At 36.7% G+C, this 15,515-nt stretch overlaps 1 protein-coding gene across 5 annotated transcripts in view; it reads left to right on the top strand.

The window, feature by feature from the left end:
* Positions 1-15,515, top strand: part of BRWD3 (bromodomain and WD repeat domain containing 3) — a 189,350-nt gene that overhangs the window by 81,773 nt on the left and 92,062 nt on the right. For 3 of the 5 annotated variants that reach the window (XM_064574290.1, XM_064574291.1, XM_064574289.1), the window contains 4 exons: positions 6,650-6,688; positions 11,341-11,381; positions 14,022-14,126; positions 15,144-15,297. In XM_064574290.1, coding sequence (XP_064430360.1) covers positions 6,650-6,688; positions 11,341-11,381; positions 14,022-14,126; positions 15,144-15,297 — 339 coding nt within the window. The remainder of the gene's footprint in view (positions 1-6,649; positions 6,689-11,340; positions 11,382-14,021; positions 14,127-15,143; positions 15,298-15,515) is intronic. The other 2 variants (XM_064574292.1, XM_045879890.3) reach the window with 1 other exon arrangement.

Below are 15,515 nucleotides of genomic sequence, written 5' to 3'. Positions count from 1 at the left end.
ATATGGAAATTAAAAGACAAGAAAAAAGCAAAAGAGGAAAAAGAAAACAATAACAGAAAAAAAAAAATAGAAGGGCGATAGACAGATGAACAGGACAAAGCAATACAGTATCTCCTGAGTGTGTTTTGGTCAATTTGTTAGAAGAAACTACATCTCAAAATTGTAAAGAAAGAAAAACTTATGTATACAAAAATAAAATTAAATACATTGAAAGGATAGAATGTAACTGTAAAGATGAAAATTAAAAAATACTTTAACAAAACAAAAAAAGAAAAAGAAAACGATGAAAACAAAAACAAAACAGAAGAAGAAAAAAACAAAAAAGAGAAAATGATTGGACAGATGAATAAAACAGAGCCATACATTAGATTTTGTGTGTATTTTGGTCTGTTAGAAGAAACTGCATTCCAAAATTGTAAGGAAAGAAAACCTTATGTATATACAAAAATAAGATTAAATCCAATGAAGGGATAAGATATAAGTGTAAAAATTATAATTAAAAAAGATTTTAAAAAGGAGTTACTAAAATAAGGAATTGGTTGACAAACAGAAGGAAAACAGTTAAAAAATTAAAGTTGAAAAACTAAAGAATCATGGGAAAAATAGCCATGAATTCTATGTGCTGTATTCCTCTAGTGCTGGAGTTTTGTTTTGCAGTTCTCATTGATTGGTAAACTTGGTCTTGGCTGAATGTTCTTGCTGATTTCCTGGGGGAGGGGTCTTTTGCATTGATTGTCATATGTATTTGCTCCAGGTGGAATTGTACTGCCCTTGCCAGGGGGCCAGGCTAAATAATCTGCTCTGGTTTGCTCTAAGTGGCTTTTGTTCCTTGAAGGCTTTCCCCTGCAGCTTTAGAGGATGAGAATGAAAATGGTGGCCTCCTAGTCTCCAGCCCTAGAACCTAATGCTTGGGGCTCCACTCCTCCGTGCACCCTCAGGGAAAAGCGATCACTCCTGTCTCCCAGGTGTCTTTCCACACTAAGTGTTCACTCAGGCTGTGACTGAGCATTTCTATCTCAGGCAAGCCACCTCATTTGGAGTCTCCAAACCCTGCAGATTCCTGCCACATGCTCCCACACTGCTCCTCCTGGGGGAGGAAGGGGTGTCTCACTGGTTCTGCCACATGTTGGGCCCCTGCTCAGAGAGCAGTCTCCTGACTGCTATATTTCGAGGTTTATGGCTATCCTGAGTTGGGAGCCCACTCCTGGGCTCACTCTTTGCAGCTGGCTTCTTCGCTCTGATGCCTGGGAGCTCTACCACACTCAGGCACCCCTGGTCTTCCTGTGAACCTGAAGATCCTGAGACCATACTGTCCCATCTAGGGATCCACCCCCACTTAGCAACCTGAGCGATGTCCCTCACCAGAGCAGACCTAAAAGTTCTGATTTTTGCTCTGCTGCTATATCACTTGCTGGTAGCTGGCTGATGGAAGCTCCCTCCCCCCGTGGTCTGTCTTCCCATATATCACCTCGGATTCACTTCTCCACATCTTCTACCTGGCAAAAAGTGGTCACTTTTCTATTTGTAGAGTTGCAGCTATTCTTTTCTTAGATCTCTGGTTGAGTTCACAGGTGTTCAGAATGATTTGATAGCTATCTAGCTGAATTCCTGGGACCAGACTAAATTTTGGTCTCCTACTTCTCTGCTATCTTGGACTCAGAAATGGATAAGTTCTTAAAACATACAGTTTTCTAAGACTGAATGATAAAGAAATAAAAAATACTGTATTGATGGATTCCTAGAAAGGAGACTGAATCAGTAGTTAAAAACCATCCAACATACAAAAGTCCAGAACCAGATGGCTTCACTGAATAGTGCTAAACATTGAAAGATTTAATCACTGTCCCCAGACTCTTCCTAAAAATTAAGGGAATGCTTCCAAACTCATTTTGCAAGGTCAATGTCTGATATAAAAACCAGACAAGGACACTAAAAATGAGGAAATTACAGGCCAATATCCCTAATATATAAAGATGCAAAAATCTTCAACAAAATATTAGAGAACTGAATGCAACAATGCATTCAAAGGATCATACTCCATGATCAGGTGGGGATTGCTAGAGGCAAGAATGATTCAACATCTGCAATTAAATCAACATGATACACCACATTAGCAAAATGAAGGATAAAAGTCATATTATCATCTCAATAGATGCAGAATAAGTATTTGACAATATTCCACATTCATTTATGATAAAATCTCAAAGTGTTATAGAAGGAATGTATCTGAATATAACAAAGTTCATTTATGACAAATCTTTGGCTAACATCATACTCAATGGTGAAAAGGTGAAAGCTTTTCTCTAAGATCAGGAACAAGACAAAGATGTCCATTTTTGCCACTTTATTCAACATAGTATTGGAACTCCTAGCCACAATAATTAGCCATGTAAAGGAAATAAAGGGCATCCAGTTTGGAAAAGAAGAAGTAAAACTGTAACTATTTGAAATAACATAATTCTATATATAGAAAACCCTAAAGATTCCACTAAAAAAATTGTTAGAACTCATAAATGTATTCAGTAAAGTTGCAGGATAGAAAATCAATATACAGAAATCTTTTGTGTTTCTATACACTGAGAATGGACTATCAGAAAAAAATATACTAAAAAAAACAGTCCCATTTATATTTGCTTCTAAAGAATAACATACCTAGGAATAAATTTAACCAAGGAAATGTAGATCTGCACACTGAAAACCAAAACTGATGAAAGAAATTGAAGACAAATAAATGGAAAGATATTCCATTCTCCTGAATTGGAAGAATTAATATCATGTCCAGGCTGGCTGCCCAAAGTAATCTAGAGATTACATGCAATCTCCATCAAAGTCCCAGTGGCAATTTTTAGAACTGGAACAGATATGTCTAAAATTTGTAAAAATCACAAAAGATCACAAATAGCCAAAGCAAACTTGGAAAGGAGGACAAAGCTGGAGGCATCAACCTTCCTGATTTTAAATTATACTACAAAGTTCTAGTAATCAAAACAGTATGGTATTAGCAATAAAACAGACAAATAGATGAATGGAACAGAATAAAGAACCCAGAAATAAACCCTCACGTACATGGTCAATTAATTTACAGTGAAGGAGCCAAGAATATACAATGGGGAAATGGTAGTTTCTTCAATAAGTAGTGTTGGGAAAACTGGACAGACACATGCAAAAGAGTGAAACTATGGACCACTATTTTACACAATACACCAAAATTAACTCAAAAGTAAGACCTACCTGAGTATAGGACCTGAAATCAAAATTCTAGAAGAAAACAGGCAGTTATCAGTTTGTAACCCTCTCAGGAGCTTATTGAGTATAATCTGAAACTGGCCACTGTACTCAGATGACAAGTAAGATGCAGGCCACTCCAGGTTGATAGGTGACAGTTTTAATAACTAAAAGGAAATTATATATAAGGCATGTCTTAGGTGGCAGCAAGACAAATGGATACCCATGGCCACCCGCCAAATCTTAAAAGTTTAACAAGAGGCCTTAACTGGGTCCAGTCAAGTATACTGTGCAGGTGTTCTTAGCACTACATCATTATCTCAAGGCTTTGCCTTTGGAGCAGCCTCTGGGAGCAAGAAAGGCAAGAGGAATGCACATTCCAAGGGAGGAGGTAACAAGCCTTTGATTGCCTGGTGTCAAGCTCACAGGTCAACTGGTGGTCACATCTTTTCAATGACCTTCCCCAACATTCCACCCCTCATGACTGGCTTTTATAATCTCATGTGCCCCCCTCTGAAATGGGCTCTAAGTGTTCAGCAAGGGGTTTTATTAGCATGGAGGTGGCTCCTTTTTTTTTTTTTTAAAGATTTTATTTATTTATTTGAGAGAGAGAATGAGAGAGAGAGAACACATGAGAGGGAATGGGGTCAGAGGACGAAGCAGACTCCCTGCCGAGCAGGGAGCCCGATGCGGGACTTGATCCCAGGACTCCAGGATCATGACCTGAGCCGAAGGCAGTCGCTTAACCAACTGAGCCACCCAGGTGCCCGGAGGTGGCTCCTTTGATGACTGTCTGGCTGCACTGGAGTCTAATGCCACAGCAGCAGTACAGGTGCATGTAAAAAGAAACAGATGAAATAAGACAATGATTACAAAATCAATGACAACTTTTTTTTATATGATCCCTTGATCTGAGCCACTGATTTATTAAGTCTCCTAAGCTGGGAATTGGATTACTCAGGGCATTCTGTTGTATTTCATGTGATTTAATAAAGATGACACATTAGCAGATTCACTGGGGGTGATCACACAACATTGTGTTTGGATAGTGGCACAGGTACCACCTTATGAGGCAGTAATAATGTCTAAGGCCATTTTATTTTGGAGTAGAGCTTTATAAGTAATGAGTACAGCTTATCAGAGACATTTCAGTGTTCAGTAAGGACAGGTTTTATTGCTATCATTTAATGCTTGCTGAGTGAATTTATTAAGGGCTTCACATTTGCTATTAATGTCTTCTAAATCTAAGCCAATGGAGGGAAAAAGGACAGTGGCAAAATGGTCTTATCAGTGGAAAAACCAAATATTTCCCCTGACTTTGAGGAGAGGGAGGTTAGCACCTTTAGAAACTTGACCTGGTTGTACATACCATACATGTTGGTCGGCGGGGGGGCAGCACTGTCAGGTGTAAAGAGATGAACTGGGGACAGGATATGTCATTACCAGGGCCCCCGTTTTCTCCATTCTTTCAGTGGTGCATGCTTCATTTCAGTTATAGTGCATTTTAACAGTCCCAGCGTGCAGCAGGACAAGGGGATATTAGTGAAGATTGAGTAGTTCTTCACCCAGGGGTGTGAAGGAATTCACCTGTTTCAGTGGGATATTGCATTGTAAATTCTAGTAGATAATTCTTTTTTAAAGAATGATGGGGCTTGGTGTTTTCCACAGCATAGTGTGTTGATCCACTGTGAGATTTTGGACAATGGCTGTTTCCAGAAACTTCTATATCTTTACAGTATTGGGTGCCTGGGCAGGGATCCCTAGTCTGGCATATGGGGCAATAGGCCCTACTCTTTGGTCATTTAAATATGCTAAAGCCTAGGACAGTACTTTTGTCCAGTTGGCCAAGGTGGTTTTGCCTGTTAAGTGTTTAATATGCTGTTTTAATATCCATTTTCCTTTCTACCAATCCTGCTGCTTGTGAGTTATAGGAGAGATGGAACCTTTATTTAATGTCACATTTTTTTTAAAGATTTTATTTATTTATTTGACAGAGAGAGACACAGCGAGAGAGGGAACACAAGCAGGGGGGAGTCGGAGAGGGAGAAGCAGGCCTCCTGCTGAGCAGGGAGCCCGATGCGGGACTTGATCCCAGGACCCTGGGAGAAGGCAGATACTTAACTACAGAGCCACCCAGGCGCCCCTTAATGTCACATTTTATTGTTCAGTCTTGCACATCATGGCCTTTGAAATGTGGCCTCTGATAACTATGTTTTTGATGAGGGTATTCATACATGGTACTCAGTTTCTTAATCCCCTAATGATGACAGCCTGGTTTGCAGGGTGGCAGGGAAAAGTGTGGGTTAGAACAGATGCAGTGTCTACATAAACCAAGGCATATTTAGAACACTCACTTAGAGGAGGCCAATATAATCAATTTGCCAATTTCTCATAGGTTGGGAACTCCAGTGGATGGCCTGATTCTTTTGGCAGTTGCCTTTGGTGGTGTTTAGGACACACAACATGCTGTTATTACTTTAAGTCAGTGTACTCTGAGGGCAGTCCAACATCCTTGACAATATGCCATCCTACTTGGGCATTGTGGGGGCCACTCTTTATATGCACCCAATCTGCCTAAACTACTGACAGGTCAGTAGCTAGGGCTCATTCCCAAGGTAGGGCACCAGGTTCCTGATTGCTAGGGGGGTGTCAGTGTCTTAAGAACTGGGACATGAAAAACAGTGAGAAACACTTCAGGCTCTTGCAGGTGGACCCAAATGTCATATTATATATATCTTGACCCCACAAGGAATTTTTAATGATCAGCTTCCCATTACTCAAGTCATAAATTTAATCCCTTAGAATAGTCTAATTATCAGTACAAAGGGTTAATGGCCAGGGCTCCTGAGTGATCAGCAGCCAGACCACTATGAGCTCAGTACTCTAGTTGCTGTACTGGCTTCTGTGTGAGAAGTTTTACCTGGAATAGCACTGTGTACATTGCTAGGAGCTCTTGCTCTATGTGGATATATTGGGGTTTTGCCCCCTTCAGAGCTGGAACCAAAATCCCAGGGGCATTCTCCCCTTTTGTTATCTCTGCCGTACTGTCTGACCCATATCTTTTGGAGTCATAGACACATCAAACTCAAATGGTGGCCCTACTTAGGAGATGCTCAGAGCTTTAATCTGTTTTATTAGTATTTTTGCCTTCTCAAAGGCAGCATGCTGCTATTGTCCCCAGTCTCTTTACCAGGGAGCATAAGGAATGGGAGTGCTGTGCCAGGTGGAGATTAAAAGTCTTCCATAACCCCAAAATCCCTATAAAGGACTGCACCTCTTTCCCATTCTTAAGAGGCTGGATAGGCTTGCACCTTTTCAGTTACAGCTTTATGAGTCTTAGCTGACCAGATGACACCTAAAACCTTATAGCAGTGTCTAGGCCTTGAATTTTCTTTGGGTTCATTGCCCATCTTCTTCCTCACAGATGTTCCTGAGCAAAGCCTGCAGGTGTCCTGCAGCAGAGGTAAATCTTTACATGTTAACATTGTATTATCAATGTGTAATGGGCCCATTTTGCTGATGTGGGGAAGGAGAACAGGGATAGGTCCCCAGCTACCATTGTATGACATATTGTGGGGCTATGCACGTAGCCTTGGGGGACCACTTGAAAGGTTCATTATTATCTCTCCAAGAAGAAAGCAATTTGATCTTAGTTATCAGAAACCTGTCAAAGTCATTTCCATGAGTGTTCTTAAAGATGAAGCACTGTTGTAGGGATTCTTTTTGCAAAGCATCAGAGCAAAACAATAACTACAAATGAGAGAAGACTTAAAAATGGTCATTTGATTTGATGAGAGTTCATTATGATGCAATGGACAAGAGAACTATAGCTGTATTCTTAAAAGATCCCCTGCCTTTTTCTGGCAATGTTTTGGTTATCTCCAGGGGTATTTATATTTCAAAGATATGATAAGATTTATATACTTCAGGGGACAGAGAAAGATGTAAGTTTTCTCCTAGGAGTTTTGAGGTAACTGCTATATAAAATTAGAGGTCAGAAGGTATGGGACATTTTGTCTGTTTCCTCATCAATTACCACAGCATCCCCCTCTTGATTTTCATTTTCTCCAAGATTCCACCTCTTAGCATCCTAATCAGGCTTTCTCATAAGTTCTCATATCTTAATACATGACAGCTTGTATCTTCCTTGCTTTGCAAAACAAGACACTAAGGTCTCCAATTTATTAGTTTGCTCTTCCATCTTGTCTGCCAGCCCCAGAGGTAGCAGAGTAGTGGACACTCACATATCCTTTTCTAAACTCAGCTCTTTCTAACTTGAGCTTTAGCTTCTAGTTGGGCATCAGTGGCCAGCTGAACTACCCACAGTAGAAGCCCACTATGGCAACCATGTTTCCCTTCTCTGCCTCAGTGTGGTATGTGCCTTTCCTCCAACAAGTACATTAGATTGGCTGGCATTTTCTGGGTGTCCCCATATTCATGTAGTAGTCCATAAGCATCTAACATACCTGCCACCCTTCCTTACACAGAAGTTGATGGCTAATTTGGGATTTCTCCTGTGGATGCCTCATTCCCAAGGCCCATTTCTTTGGTCTCTGGGCTAGCTCACCAATTGTCAATTTACAGCCCCCTTGGGGTCTTCTTGGATATAATCTGAAACTGGCCCATGTACCCAGAGGGCAAGGAAAGACAAAAGAAAGAGGTAGGCCATTCTGGGTTGGTAGGTGGCAGTTTTAATAAGCAAAGGGAATTTACACATGAAGTTTGTTTTGGGTGGCGGCAAGATGAATGGATCTTGGTGCCTGCCCACCAAATCTTAAAAGTTTATAAAGAAGCTTTAACTGAGTTCATTCAAGTATACTGTGCAGGTGTTCTCAACACCACATCATTGTCTCAAGGCTATGTCCTTAGAGCAGCCTCTGGGAGCGGGAAAGGCAAGTGGAACCCATATACCAAGGATAGGGAAGAGGGTAAGGAGCCTCTGATTGCCTGGGGTCCAGCTCACAGGTCACCTGGCAGTCACATCTTTTTCATGACTTTCCCCAGCAGTGGTAAGGTCCTTGACATTGGTCTTAGTGATTTTTTTTTTTTTTAAATCTGACTCTAAATGTAAGGGAGACAAAAGCAAAAATGAACAAATGGGACTACTTCTTAGTAAAAGGCTACTGCACAGTGAAGGAAAACATCAATAAAACAAAAAAGCAACCTAGTAGATGGGAAAGGATATTTCTAAGTAATATATCCATTAAGGGGTTAATACCCAAAATATATAAAGGATTCATATAACTCAACAACAAAAAGACAGCCCAATTAAAAATGGGTAGAGGAACTAAATAGACATTTTTTTTTTCCCTAAAGAGGATATGCTGATGGCCAACAGGCACATGAAAACATGTTCAACATCACTAATTATCAGGGAAATGCAAATGAAAACCACAATGTGATATCACCTCATACCTATTAGAATGGCTGTTATCAAAAAGGCAAGAAATAACAAGTGTTGGAGAAGATGTGGAGAAAAGGATACTCTTGTACACTATTGGTGGGAATGTAAATGTAAATTGGTGTAGCCACTATGGAAAGCAGTATGGAGATTTGTCAAAAAATTAAAAATAGAACGACCATAGGATCCAGATATTCCACTTCTGAGTATTTATTGATGAATACAAAAACACTAATTCAAGTAGATATATGCACCCCTATGTTCATTGCAGCAGTATTTATAGTAGCCAGAATATGGAAACAACCTAAGTGTCTATCCATGGATGAATGGATAAAGATGTGGTACACACACTGGAATACTGCTCAGCCACACATAGGGAAATCTTGCCATTTGTGACAATACAGATGGACCTTGAGGGTATTGTGCTAAGTGAAAAATCTGATGGAAAAAGGCAAATAACATGATTTCACTATGTGTGGATTCTAAAATAACAAAACGAATGAACAAATCAAACCAAACAAAAACAAACTCATAGATACACAGATCCGTGATTACCAGAGGGGAAAGGGTGTTGGGGGATGGGTGAGAGGGCTTATTTGTATGGTGATGGATGGTAATTAGACTTGCAGTGGTTATCACTTTATAGTATATACCAATATCCAATTATAATATTGTACAACTGAAACTTATATAATGCTATATGCCCATTTTACCTCAATAAATAATAAAAGACATGTTAAGTATATCTTGAGAAAAAATAATTTGCTAATTTAGCTTGTTGATTTTAGTTTGATTATTTTCAGAATGCCATCACGGACTCCTAAAATCTAATCCTACTCAGTTATCAATAACAATAGGGAACAGCTTTATACCTGGGTGACAGCCATTGGTGGCTGGCCATTGGTGACTGGACCTTTTCTTCAAAGCTATTTCTACTTTCTTTTTTTAGGAAGCTTGGAGCCAGTAATTTTTTTTTCATATCCCTGTGAACCTTTCATCTCTTTCTCCTCTTCCTTTCCTTACCTTTTTCTCTAGATAATTATTTACTATGGTGTATGGGAGTACTTGTTTTTCAGCTCACTATACATCTCATATACCTTATTGTCAAAGCTGTATAGTCAGCAATTGAAAACACTCAGCTTTGCAAGTCTTAAGATTACTGTTTTTAGTACTGTTGACCTCTCATTTGGAATAGTATTAGTGCACATCAATAAAATACACACAGTTTCCCTGAATCATGACTATTAGAAAAAGATACTTTGTGAGTTACAAAATCAATCATGTTCCTGAAATTTGTACTAAAAGAGACCTGTTAGAAACCTTCTCCTTGAGCTTTTGGAAACAGCCTCCTGATTTTGTCCCATCCCATAAGCATAATTGAACAGTTACTTATGAATCATTACTGAACCAAGCTGAGCTCTCACCTTGCTGTTACTTATTCCTAGATACTAAAATCCTGGAATATTATTTAAATTGTGAAAGAGAAAAACTTAGGAAATATATAAAGATCTCAGTCTGAGACTATCCAGTGGGAGAAATCCATTTGTACTAGAGTATGCAAAGGAGGCATCTTTACAATTACCACCCAAGCAGGGTATGTATACAAGTGCAGTCAAGTTTATTGAGAGCTGAGTGAGGAGGTAGTAGAAACAACGGGCAAGAATTGAATGGGGGAAAGATAAAGAAAAATTGATTATTAGAGTTTTGTGCATTTTTTTTGCCAGGGGTCCAGCTAAGGGACCCCTGGCAAAAAGAAGAAAGTCAAATAACCTAATTATTCCCTGTTGAAGTCAGTGGCTACTGTTAGTTATCAAAAATAAGGTGTACTTTCAGAACATCTAAAACCAGTTATTGCAACTGGCAGTGAGAATCCAGAATCTGTCCGATAAATACTATAGTGAAATCATGGAGCAGTATGAATATAACTCTGAACATATGAAAACAGTTTAATAATGATTTTTTAAAATTGAAAAATAATTGAAATAAATAAAATGAAAAATAAAAATAAAGATATTTAGTATTTGAGCTTTTTATTAAAAATTCAAATGCAGTTCAGTAACTGAGTATTTTGTGAAAATATGTACAACATTTGAGGGTACATTTTAGCTTTATTATCAAGGAATAAAGAGAACAAAAATGCATATTCTGGCTTATACTTTAATCTTCTCATCACTATAATACACATTATATTTGTAAAAGTATAGTTTAATCATTATAAAAGAAGATTCAAAGAGAAGTATCTAAACTATTGTACCTAAAGACAGATGAATCTGTCTTTGTAAAATAAATAATCCGTGTGAGAGGCTGGAAATGATTGATTTATTTTCTGAAATTAAAAAAAAATTAATTGGGAAATTTAGTTCAACTGCTATTAAATCTGTTACTTTAGGGTTGAATTTTAGGTTAGTGTGCTGTCCTATTATGGGGGACATAAAACTAGTATCTATTCAAAACTGTCTCTTGAGATTATGATTTAGAAACAGGTTTGCTTATATCTGGTTTGTTTCAAATTACTGCTAATAAGTATTCTTCCTCAGTTAATGCATTGTTTCAGCCTTCATTAATTTTTTAAAGAAAATTGGAGTTTTTTCCAAGAAAATTATAGCATTAAAAAGTCTACTCCATGATGCTTTTGCATGTGAATTTGAAGGGAAGAGTACTTTGTTTTACAAATAAATTAACTCTAACCAAAATTCTGTTGTTTTATGTCTTAGGACAAAGTTGTTGCTGTTCAGTTCTGTAACAATGGAGACAGGTAACTATGTAGTACATATCTGTGTAAACAGATGTTTGACATATTTTACTTCTATTCCTTCAGAAGTAGCTCCTTCTACTGTAGTACTTTATTTCTGTTCAGTTTCTTAAGCTGAAAGCCCTTGTCTATTTCTGATGACATCCTTACCCCATCTCTTTTAAACTCCATCTCTACTACTCCAAGTAGTAACCATACTTTATCAGTTCTTTCTTTCTGAGTGATTTCTTTTTTGTTTATTTTGTTTTTCCATTTCTATTATCACTCACTTTAGCCAAGGATTCTATTTTTTGACCCATTACCTTCAGTTTTATTTTCCTTTCTAAATATATCCTGTCCATTTCTGCCAGATCCACATTGCTCTGTTCAGAAAACTTTAGTGTTTCCTCTTTGTCTATAGAATAGAATTCAAATGTCTTAGCCTTGAATTCAGAACTTTCTATAACTTAACTTAGACCTACATTCTTTTCTCATTTACTATTCCCCATATAAATCATTATATTTAGCCTAATTGACTTAATCATTGCTCCTGTTACATCCATATATCTATATTTTTTCTCTCATTCATTGCTTTGCTTATACTTTACCTCACACCATTCTTACTCAAAAATATCACCCCTACTCCCCCCTCACTCCTTCTGTTTTCCTCCTACAGCCTTCCTCTCCCTTTCGCTCTCCTTCACTCTATTTTTCTTTTCCCTCCAGTCCCTTTCTCTTATTTTCTAAGTCCTGCCTTCCCATGTTCTACCTGAAGCCTTTTCTGACTGCTCCAGATTTTAGCCATATTGTCTTCCTCTGAACATCTGTATTACTTATTGTCTCTCCTACTCATATGATACATATTTCCTATGTCTGTAAACTCAGACATTATATGTAGGTATTTGTGTACCCTCTCAAATGTTTGATCCCAAAAGGATGATAATCTTTTGCCCTGGTCTAAAAATTGACCTAAAATAGATTTAAAAATGTAGCCACTTAACATAAATGTGTATCCATATATTTCTATAAGGACTTTATGTGGGTGACCATGTTTTAATTTAATTTAATTTAATTTTTTTGACCATGTTTTATTTTTAAATATTTTTCAGACAGTGGGTGATTGCTATGATGAATTTGTTCATCTTTATTAAATGCAAGAGTAAATAATGATGGTCCACATAGAGTGAAGTTTATATTAGGAGTGAGAAAACCTTCAGATAATTTTTTGAGGTTGATTTATTGCACTATACTGAGTTATACACTTGAAGGTTTGTACAGCTATGATTCTTTCATGCTAGAGGAATCTGAAGTTTTTAATTCCTTGCCTTTTCCCTAAAGGAGAAACATTATTTTATCTTCACTAGTTATGTGGACAATAAACAAAGGATGTCCAATTTTACTAATAGTTAAAGATGCAGTTTAGAATAAAAGTAACATTTTTTTTTCTTTCAGAGTGACAAGATAATGAAGAATGTTAGCACCCAGTATTGCCAAGGGTTTAGGGAAAACGGGCACTCACTCTCCCACAACTTTTGAAGAGACTGTAAAGTGTTAAAAAACTTTTCAGGGAAATTATTCATCAAAAACTTTAAAAATGTGCTGACCATTTGACTCAGCAAAGATATGTATAAGGTTGTACAACGATATGTATAGAGATACTCATCACAACATTATTTATAATGGTGAAGAATGGAAATAGTATAAATATTTATCATTAGGGAGTTGATTAAATAAGCTTTGATTCATCCAAATAGTTGAATACTTACTAAAAGTGACAATAGTTTTATTTATAAACCTAGAGATATATCTATAAAATAACCCTTAGGGGAAAACACAAAACATTATATGTAGTACAATTCTGTTTCCTGTAGGGGGAAATATGTAAGTGTATATGTATGTCTTTAATAAAGTCTGGTGAAATAGGAATGAAAGTATGAACAGTGATAAAATTATGGGTGAATGAATGTATTTTTGTAAGTTTTATTGAGATATAATGCACATAACATAACTTCTCTGTTTTTTAGTGTATTCATGGGGTTGTGCAACCTTTACCACAGTTTTAGAACATTTTTAGCACCCCAAAAAGAATTTCCATACCCTTTAGCTATCACTCCCCAATATGTTTACACCCCCACCCTTAACTCTGGGCAACCTTTAATCTAGTTTTTATCTTTATAGATTTGCCTGTTCTGGAAATTTTATATAAATTGAATTATACAATATGTGGTTTTTTGTGACCGACTTCTTTCACTAAGCGTAATGTTTTCGAGATTTAGTCATGTTGCAGCATGTATCATTATTTCTTTTTATTGCTGAATAATATTTTTATGGATACCATAATTTGTTTATCCCTTTATTAGTTGATGGACATTTGGATTGTTACCACTTTTTGGCTTGTGAGGAATAATACCATGGATATTCATGTACAAGTTTTTCTGTGGACTTAATGTTTCATTTCTCTTGGATTTATACCTGGGAGTAGAATTGTTGAGTTATATGGTGACTGTTTATCATTTTGAGGCACTGCCAAACTGTGTTCCAAAATGTATAATTTTCATTACCCCCAGTAGCGTATGGGGATGAACATATTACTTTCATAATTAGAAAAAAAGTGATTTATATTTTGGAAAAAGTAATAAGGATATTTTAACTGTTTCTTTGCAGTTTAAGATTTGTTAGTGGAAGTCGAGATGGAACAGCAAGAATTTGGCAATATCAGCAACAAGAATGGAAGAGTATAGTGCTAGATATGGCTACTAAAATGACTGGGTAAGATTGGATGTTAGTATAGTATCTTCTGATTTACTGAATTATATTTCATAATAAAAATATCTTTTTAGATTAGTAAGTAGTTTGGAGTTCATTGGTAGACCTGAAGTTTGTGTCTCTATTTAGTCTCTAAGTAAATTGCCTTTTGCTGTTGATTGACAGACTGGACGATAGAAACATTGCTGAGTCATTCAAAATTCTGGTCTCTTGTGACCCAAAGATCTCTACTCTGCTAATGCCCACAGAGTTATTTTCTGCCTTAGTTTTCTATAGGTCATTTTTAATATCTATCTATACTACTTTCTACTTTGAGGGTTGTCCCTATTAAATGTCATCATACGTTTAACTATTTCTCTGTCTTACTGATGTTACCTTTATAATGTTTCATATTGTTAGCATTCCTACTCAACATTATAAGTACACTTAATCAGCATTCTGTTTCATCGTCTTCCCTGTTGATTGGAAGATACATAATTACATCTTTAGGACATTACAGTTTCTATAGGGTAAGGCCCTGACATTAATTATCTTCCTAATAACAATATAGAACTGACATTGTAGTCCTAGCCAGCTATTCATATCATATTCAACTAAAAGTTAATGAATTTCTTGCTGTTCTTTTATAAGACCTATTAGTTTCAAAATTTATTATTTAAGGGAGTAAAGTGACCATTATATGTTTTCTTCATATTTTCTGGTAGCCAACATGACCTTGTATTTTATTTTTCAAGGGATTCGTAGATTTTTTTCTAGTTTCACCTTTTTTTTGTTCTTGTGTAACTAACTACAAAATTTTGTCATTTTGTGCCTTTTGTCTTCCTAAAATAAGCTTATGGGTCTTGCCCTATTTAGGTACTTTTAATATTTTATTTTGTGAGTACTTAAAGGTATAGTTTAGGATTTTTTTATCTAAAAATTTATAAGCTACTGGAGACATTTTTTTTCATAATTTTCTATTTTAGATGTACCTTTGTTAATAATTTACAATGTATGAATACTGCAAATTATTTTATTTAGGAATAATTTGCCATCTGGAGAAGACAAGGTCACTAAACTTAAGGTGACTATGGTGGCCTGGGATCGCTATGACACTACAGTTATTACTGCAGTGAACAATTTTCTTTTGAAAGTATGGAATTCTCTTACGGGGCAACTTCTTCATACTTTATCTGTAAGTATTTTTGGAATAATTAAAATGATCAAAAAGGGTGTTTTTCCAGAAGACAGGAAATTTAAATTTTAGTTTACTTTCTGTGACTTACTGTCTCTTGGAGAAGTAAATATTTCAGTCACCTTTGTAGACATATCTGCAAAATAAAGATGGCACATGGTATAGCTGCTAAAAGCAGGTATGAAAACATTTCAAGGTCCTTTTGAGGTCTGATAATT

This window comes from Mirounga angustirostris, unplaced genomic scaffold (assembly GCF_029215605.1).
Source record: "Mirounga angustirostris isolate CCGP_5_RB_7025 unplaced genomic scaffold, mMirAng1.0.hap1 SCAF_11, whole genome shotgun sequence".
Taxonomy (NCBI): Eukaryota; Metazoa; Chordata; class Mammalia; order Carnivora; family Phocidae; genus Mirounga; species Mirounga angustirostris.
Note: the sequence above shows the minus strand (reverse complement) of the source record. Positions and strands in the feature narration are given on the sequence as shown.